At 45.2% G+C, this 8,394-nt stretch overlaps 1 protein-coding gene and 1 long non-coding RNA gene across 2 annotated transcripts in view; both read left to right on the plus strand.

Annotated features, from left to right (window-relative positions):
- Positions 1-4,452, plus strand: part of LOC140721611 (cell adhesion molecule CEACAM1-like) — a 38,777-nt gene extending 34,325 nt beyond the window's left edge. The window contains exons 5-9 of the mRNA XM_073036422.1: positions 609-884; positions 1,625-1,736; positions 2,134-2,198; positions 2,597-2,668; positions 4,295-4,452. Of these exons, the coding sequence (XP_072892523.1) occupies positions 609-884; positions 1,625-1,736; positions 2,134-2,198; positions 2,597-2,668; positions 4,295-4,452 (683 nt within the window). The remainder of the gene's footprint in view (positions 1-608; positions 885-1,624; positions 1,737-2,133; positions 2,199-2,596; positions 2,669-4,294) is intronic.
- Positions 4,453-4,629: 177 nt separating this feature from the next.
- Positions 4,630-7,081, plus strand: LOC140721603 (uncharacterized). The gene is made up of 3 exons (XR_012097413.1): positions 4,630-4,738; positions 5,850-5,893; positions 6,261-7,081. It is a non-coding gene; the product is annotated as an uncharacterized lncRNA (long non-coding RNA).
- The last annotated feature ends 1,313 nt before the right edge of the window (positions 7,082-8,394 follow it).

Here is an 8,394-nt window from a genome sequence, read left to right on the forward strand (position 1 = left end):
AAGCATTAATAATAGCTTTTAAAAAGTTCTTAAGTCCTGGCGGTTGAATTGCAAAGCCTAATGGCATTGGGGAGTATTGACCTCTTCATCCTGTCTGAGGAGCATTGCATCGATAGCAACCTGTCGCTGAAACTGCTTCTCTGTCTCTGGATGGTGCTATGTAGAGGATGTTCAGAGTTATCCATAATTGACCGTAGCCTACTCAGCGCCCTTCGCTCAGCCACATATTAAATAAAAAGCCACTCTACTTTTGGCTTCAACAGCAGGGGGCACGGGTTTTTTATTTCACATGGTCCATGGGACAATTAAACTGTAGCCAAGTGCAATTCTGTATTAGTCTGCTTTGATGGATAATGTATATTCTCACTGCGGGTAAGTCCAAGCATTGAGGAACATCTGAAACGGGAATAGGTTGCTCACCGTCCCCTTGGGTAACAGCAGTAAAACTTTAAACTCAGTGCCGGCATTTAGTTCAAGCTGGATATCGAACCACATAGGGATTAGAACTGGGAATGCCGACGATATTGAGTTGGCAGCATCCAAATATTATGTTCGTGATGTAGATAAAACCCCGTGTAAATCTATTTGCATTTACATTGTATTTACAGAGACAGTGACTGGGGTTACTGTGGTGGTCAGTGATCCCACCCCCCTGGAAGACCCCGATACCATCTCACTCAGCTGTCACGCGTCGGGCACTGTTCAGACACGGACATGGTTCAAGGATAACCAACCCATCCAGGAAAACGGCAGAATATTCACATCTCCCGACAAGGCGAAACTGACTATAATCAGAGCTAACAGAAACGACGCAGGGACGTACAAGTGCATCGCCAGCAACGCATTCAGCAGTGGCGCTGGAGAGACCAACGTGCAAGTTTACTGTAAGTACACAGTTAGTCAACCGCGTTCATTTGTATCAGATATTACACTTAACAACATTTGCTCTCATCTTTTCATTGAAGACAGAAGGTCATAATATCCCGGATCCACCAGGATTTTACTCTAATCAACACTTTTCTTCATTTTATAAATGGATCAGAGAAGTTCAGAATTGAACCGGAGCGTCCAGTTGTGTCCAATATTGTGTCAAACCTGACATTAGCTTGCTTTGCTCTGTCAGTCCCCTGGGGTATATATGCATGGTACAACGGGAACAATCTCCCGCAGACAGGGCAGGAACTCACCCTTGAGTGAGTTTTGTGAGTGAGCTCAACTCAACTCAACTCAACTCAACTCAACTCAACTCAACTCAACTCGTCAGTGAGCTCGGTTGACGTTGGGAGTTATACATGTCCGATTAATAACGGCGTAATCAACAGGACCAGTTATCTTACAAGGTGTAGTTAGCGCACAAGGTGAGTGAATGTGTCTCTCATTCGTTCATGTAAACCCGATGATCAAAGATCCAAACCATTTCCTTCTCACGCTCTCCTCACGCCCTACCTTCACTCCTCCTTCTAAATGGCCTACCAGAATAAAACAATAATTGTTTTAAATTTATTCAATATCGAGACCAGCGACCAGAAGTTTCCGGAGCCTGGATCAATTATCATTTCTTAATAAAGTTGAGTTTTCGCCATGTAAAATATATGCTTGTTTTCTGTGTCACCACCAAAAACAGATGAAAACTGTACCTTCCGGGCTGGCGCGATCGTGGGCATTATATTTGGTTTACTTATCATGGGCATGGTTGGAGGATTCAGTGGATGGCTGTTCGCAAGAAAAGCTGGCGGGTAAACGCATATCTCTACGAATTCCGTTCCTACCTTTAATGATTGAATGTGAATTTCGGCAAAAACGACCTTAGCTGGGATCAGGGTCCATCTGTGGACAGAATCAGCATTCCGCCTTCACGGCGAAGTTGTCTGTCCGAAATTTGTCTGAAAGAGGTTTGCATTCAGCAATATGTGTGTGAACAGCATTATCTGTCAAAAAGGCCAAAGCATTTTTGTCTACTTACCCCATCTGTCGATGCTATCGAGCTGGACTGGTACAGGGCATCCGATAAACAAAACGTTATTAAGGGATATCTGGAGAGAATCGAATGGAATTATAGGGGCCATTCTCATTCGGTGCATCAGCGCAGGAAAATAAGTTCCTGACGAATTATTTTCTTGTCCTTTGTTTCAGTTTATTCAACATCAAATATCCACCGAAATCTAAATATGGCAAGAGCAGGAATCCCGGAAGGAAAAGTGAGTGAACTCCGTTTCAACTGTTCTAATACTGAGTCCAGGGGAATGTCAGCATTTGATTTTAATTTGGAAGCTCATAGTCCACTGAAGCTGGAGGTTTCATCCGACCGAATGGTCACGGATGATGCGACATTTGCCGTTGGGTTTTCCAATTATTTCAGTTGAAAACTTCTGCTGAAGATTACAATATCAGCGAAGTAATGGGATGGTAGTTCATGCAACTTAAATTCTCTTCATATTGATCAATATCGGCCCTCAATTCCTGGTTCCGGCGATTGGTGGGAAGGGAGCTCATGCTATCAATGGCTTTTTCTTCTGGGCCGGTTTGACGTCTGCTGTGTTCAACAAAGCCTCCTGACGCTCTGCACCCTTGTGCCATATCTGTTTTGTTTCCTCAGGCACCTTCGATACCAAGACCGTAAACTCATCGGAATATTATGAAAATGTCCAAATGGATGAACAGGTTGGATGTTTGCATTATGTCCGTGATCTCAGTCATTTCTCTGCAAAGAGAAGATAAGAACATCAGTAATGTGATGGGTAGCGTCCATCGGGCCCTGCGGCACAGATTGGGCATTTAACACGATCCTGGATGATCGATCCCGGATCTTATTTTCCGTTAATGGAGAAACAACACATTATATTCCGCAAAGTAGACCCAAACCTGATGGCATGAACATCGACCTGATCCCACCAGTATTTCTGTTCACTTCTCTCTTCTTCTATTTTCCACTCCAGCCTCTTACCTCTTCTCCTCACCTGCCCATCAACTCTCTCTTGTGACCCTCCTTCCTCCCCTTCCCCTATGGCACACTCGCCTCTGCAATCAGCTCACTGTGGTTAAGAAGGCGTATGGTGTATTGACCTTCATCGATCGCGGGATTCAGTTTAGGAGCCGAGAGGTAATGTTGCAGCTAAATAGGACCCTGGTCAGACACCACTTGGAGTACTGTGTTCAGTTCTGGTCGCATCACTACTGAAAGGACGTGGAACCCATAGAAAGGGTGCAGGGGAGATTTGCAAGGATGTTGCCTGGATTGGGGAGCATGCCTTATGAGAATAGTTCGGGTGAACTCGGCCTTTACTCCTCGGAGAGGAGGAAGATGAGAAGTGACCTGATAGAGGCGTACAAGATGATGAGAGGCATTGATCGTGTGGATAGTCAGAGGCTTTTTCCCAGGGCTGAAATGCTTGCTACAAGAGGACACCGGTTTAAGGTGCTGAGGAGCAGGTACAGAGGAGATGTCAGGGGTAAGTTTTTTACTTAGAGAGTGGTGAGTGCGTGGAATGGGCTACCGGCAACGGAGGTGGAGCCGTATACAATAGGGTCTTGTAAGAGGCTTTTGGATCGGTACATGGAGCTGAGTAAAATAGAGGGATATAGTTAAGCCTAGTAATTTCTAAGGTAGGGTTGTGTACGGCACAACTTTGTGGGAGGAAGGGCCTGTATTGTGCTGTAGGTTTTTCTATGTTTCTACGTTTTACTTTTTCTTCAGCCTTTCCCCCTTTCCCACTCATCAGGCCTCACCTCCCAGCCAGTCCTCATTCCCCTGGCCACCATTTTGTCCAGGCGTCTTCCTGCCTTCTTCCCAGCCCAGTAGAAGTGTCTCTGCACAAAACGTGAACGGATTAATGAATTCCATTAATGCTGCCCGACACTCTGAGTCCCTTCGGCATTTTGTGTGTGAGCTTCCAGCACCTGCAGAATTTCCCCAGAATTCCCCAGAATCCATAACTCCTGAGTGATGCAAAATCATATCTTACCCTTGCTGTAATATATTTCATGAAAGAGTCTTTTAAAATGTCCGATCAATGTGAGTAACTCCACACACACACACACACACACACACACACGCACGCACGCACGCACACACACACACACACACACACACACACACACACACGCACACACACACACACACACTCACACACACACACACACACACACACACACACACACTCTCACGCACGCACGCACGCACACACACACACACACACACACACACACACACACACACACACACACACACACACACACACACACACACACACACAATCCATGGTCATGTTTGCCCATTTCTGTCTGTGGTCAACAGCGATCTCTGTGAGCGTTGAAGAGAAACAGCAGCTGACGGTAAACATCCTGAGGCCGCGAGTCCGCCACCTACACGTTCTGATTCAGACTTATGTCTCAAGAGGAATGGGTCTGAAAGCGAATCACTCCTCAGGTAATATTCATCATGCTCCTGTGTGACTGAATGTTGCCGAATGGTTTCATGACATTCGGAAGCATTCCTGATGTCAGAGACAATATATATTGCACTCACACTGAATCAGAAACACGCGGTGCATCGAACGGTGAACGAGGCAATATTGCCCCAAGCACTAACTAATGTGATACATTGATGCTCCCGGGGTTTATAGGCGGAGAGTCAGAATACAATTGCTGTGAACTTGAATAAACGTCTCAAAAATAACACATAATCTTCTCTTTCCAGGGTGCAAGGAATAATGCGCAGGATAAAAACTCCACTTACACGGTAAGGGAATCATTTGCGTCAATCCCTTTTGGAAGTAGTTGTTTCCACTTCAGAACCTGAAGTGAGTCTCCCGACAGCGAGAATGTCGAAGTTTCAGTAACGGGGGGAGGCAGAAATGGCGGAGGAACTCATTCAGTATCACGTGTTCGCCTTCACTGTTGAGGCCACCATCAGTATGACATTGTCAGGACACGGAAGTGGTTGCAGCCACTATAATAAACAGAAAATGTTAGGCAATCTGGAAGGTGGATGAATAACCTGTGGTGAATGGATGAGATTGACTGCACGCCAGGGGTCTGAAATAGGCCTCTGAAGTGGTAGTAGAGGAATTAGTACTCATACCATCATGGAATTGTTTTGGAGTATTGGAAATTTGCAAACATCACTTCGCTCTTCTTGAAGAACGGGAAGTAAACGACAGGAGCTAAGACGCCTGTTAGCTTGAGGCCTCTGTGTACTGCCGTTTTGAAGAATGAAAGGGTGACCTCATTGAAAGATGAACAATTGGAAGACCTACACTGACTGGGCGTGGAGCGAATCTCTCAACGTGAGGGAGGGGGTGCTGGTCTGGGACCAGAGGGCGGCGCTATGGAATGCATGGTATGGAATGGATGGTGTGAGTACTAATTCCTCTACTATGGAATGCAGAGAACCCTTCAGAAGAGAGCGATGAGGAGGAATATCTTTAGCCGAAGTGCGGTGTATCTCTGTAATTTGTTTGTCCCTTATGGCTCTGGGGTCAAAGGCCCCGGGTTACGCGAAGCAACGTTGATAGTTTCAAGTATTGCAGACTGAAAGCAGATGATTGGGGTTGGGAGGGAAAATCCATCCGTCATTATAGAATGGTGGAGGAGACCAATGGACCGAAGGGCCGAATTCTGCTCTTGTGTTTTATGCTCTTGTGAACTTATAGTGCCTCCTGCGATATTTAATAATCATAACTGTGTCTCTGATCCTCTCTTCATCATGGCCTGACTGTTCCGTGTTTCTCTCAGACACGAATTGTTAAGAATGCGCAGGTCCTTCTCAATGTTCTTCGAATTCTTCTCTGACACATAAATGCTTTTGGTAATAATTTTTACTAACCCTGCTGATTTCCTTGCGTTAACAGGGTCTTGTCCTGGAGTATCGATCTGTATACGGTGATCTGAACAGGTATGTGAACCGAATCTAGGGCTGCCGACACATAATGTCACTTGTAAAGGAAAGGTATTCACTAATTTCAAGCCGATGGGCCGTGCAGGGCCATGGTTGTGCGCATGTCATAGTCACCCTGAGATTAGAAGTTTAGAGACAAGTAACAGAGCAAGTCTGGAGTCAGGCGGCATCGCACAGCGATATATTGATATTGAAAGGAATAATTTTCCTGGATCTATAGCGATATATACAAAAAATTAATTGCGGTTGCATTGTCACAATGTCAGACACAGATTCTGAAATCATCACCCGTATTTGCCCTCACCAGCAGCCGCACTTTCGGGTTGCTGACGTAGTCAACATAAATTGTGAATTGTTTCCGCAGCTGACGTCACTGGTGAACGGAAGCCAATGGTTGGAACGTGAATTTGCACAGAGAAAGGACAACCACCGAGGATAAATCCACCGTTCAAAATGGCTTTCTTTTTCTTTGTAATCGTTCTCCAGGTCTCTATTAAACCTTTTCCGCGTTTCCCAGCCTCACGACAAAGACATCACAGAAGATTTTGTCTCGTTTCTGTCGCAGCAGCTTAGTTCTCTCGCGTCAACCCAGACTGGTGCTTTGGCGTATCAGGGGATTTCCATAGAATGACCGCTGTTTGAATCCCTATCCCGTCCGTACTCTATTCTCACCACGTGGTCAGTTTTGTATGTGCTGCAATGTGTCATCTATATAGCAAAATTACCCTACTGCATAGCCCTCTCTGGTTCTGAGCTCAATGTACCAATCTCAGAGTCTCTTGAAAGTCCCATTGTATCGACCTTCGCTCGCCACGCACCCATCACTCTCTGTGTGAAAAACGTACCCCTGGCATCTCCTTGTACCAACTTCCGAGCACAATAAACCCGTGCCCATCGTGTTCGCCATTTCAGCCCTGGGGAAAAGCCTCTTGCTCTTGCACGATCAATGCCTCTCATTATCTCATACACATCTGTCAGGTCACCTCCCATCCTCCGTCGCTCCAAGGATAAAATGCAAATTTCACTGAACCTATTCCCATAATGCATGTTCCCCAATCCAGGCAACATCCTTGTAAATCTCTTCTGTTAATCGGGTTTGTCATCGGTCGCTGAAAGGCCCGAAGTGATGACTCCGCGCTTCATGGCTGAATAATAAACGCAATAAAATGGAAAACGGTGCTGAAACCCCGAGTTGACTCCTGATTGCTGCGTGAATTGGCACAGTGAATGGTTATCAATCCGAGACATTGATTCAGCCCCCTTTTCCAATGTGACGTCGCTTCTTATTTGCAGAATGCTGATTGATCCCATAGTTTGATCACTTCATGTGGTTGTTTCATCAGTCTCCCTCGTGTCGGTGTTTCACTGTAATCTCGTGAAGTGATTTTTGTTGAACTTGTATCTCCGCCACAAAACAACAGATTGAAGGCCATATGTCAGTGATGATGGACTTGGTGCTGATTTTAAATTTGATCCAGGCACCCAGATCCAGTTGTTATCATTTAGATGGCTGAGACAGGAGCAGAGAGGGTTAGCCCTAGGGGTAAGTTTCTCGGGTTCTGGTGCTAAGGGAGGTTGGCTGATTTTTCCAATATCATTGTGTGTTAATAGATTACACAGCGAGCTTATTCTCTCCGCTGAGACATAACTCAACGAGAAATGGTCGCCAGGGAAACAATTCCCAGAGGAATATTTTCATCAAAGAGTTGTGCGGATTGTTTGATCTTTTAAGGGATGGGTCTGGGTGTCGTTGGCAAGGCTGGAATTTATCACCCCTCCCTTAACAAACCCCTCACTGAGCGCTTTGTGTTAGGGTCTCTCAAACATTCATTTCCGTAAGATGTATTTAATATATTGAACTTATATATCATATAGATAGATAGATAGATAGATAGATACTTTATTCATCCCCATGGGGAAATTCAACTTTTTTTTCCAATGTCCCATACACTTGTTGTAGCAAAACTAATTACATACAATATTTAACTCAGTAAAAAATATGATATGCATCTAAATCACTATCTCAAAAAGCATTAATAATAGCTTTTAAAAAGTTCTTAAGTCCTGGCGGTTGAATTGTAAAGCCTAATGGCATTGGGGAGTATTGACCTCTTCATATTTGCCACAGATCTGACAGAAGGCTTAACCCAAACCAGGTTCAAACTTGCAATTTGTCCCGACAACAAATACGTACGACAAGTGAAAATATGATCTACACATGTGCACGGCCATGTCTCCCAAGGACATTGACTGTTCCATTGAGTGTGCAGACAGGTTCAGAGATGTGGAAGGCGATAGAGGCCTGGGAGTGTTACAGAGACAGTGAAGGGAGTAGCAATTGATATGGATACAGAGAGAGAGTGTCTGTAGAGGCCAGAAGGCCATAGAGAAACGGGGAAGGGTGTAGTGCTTGAAGAGGGACAAAGAAACAGAGAAGGTCTGGGCACTGGAAGAGGCTCCAGATTGCAGATGCGGGGCAGGAGCGGAGTTAAGAGTCC

Source organism: Hemitrygon akajei, unplaced genomic scaffold (assembly GCF_048418815.1).
Source record: "Hemitrygon akajei unplaced genomic scaffold, sHemAka1.3 Scf000058, whole genome shotgun sequence".
NCBI lineage: Eukaryota > Metazoa > Chordata > Chondrichthyes > Myliobatiformes > Dasyatidae > Hemitrygon > Hemitrygon akajei.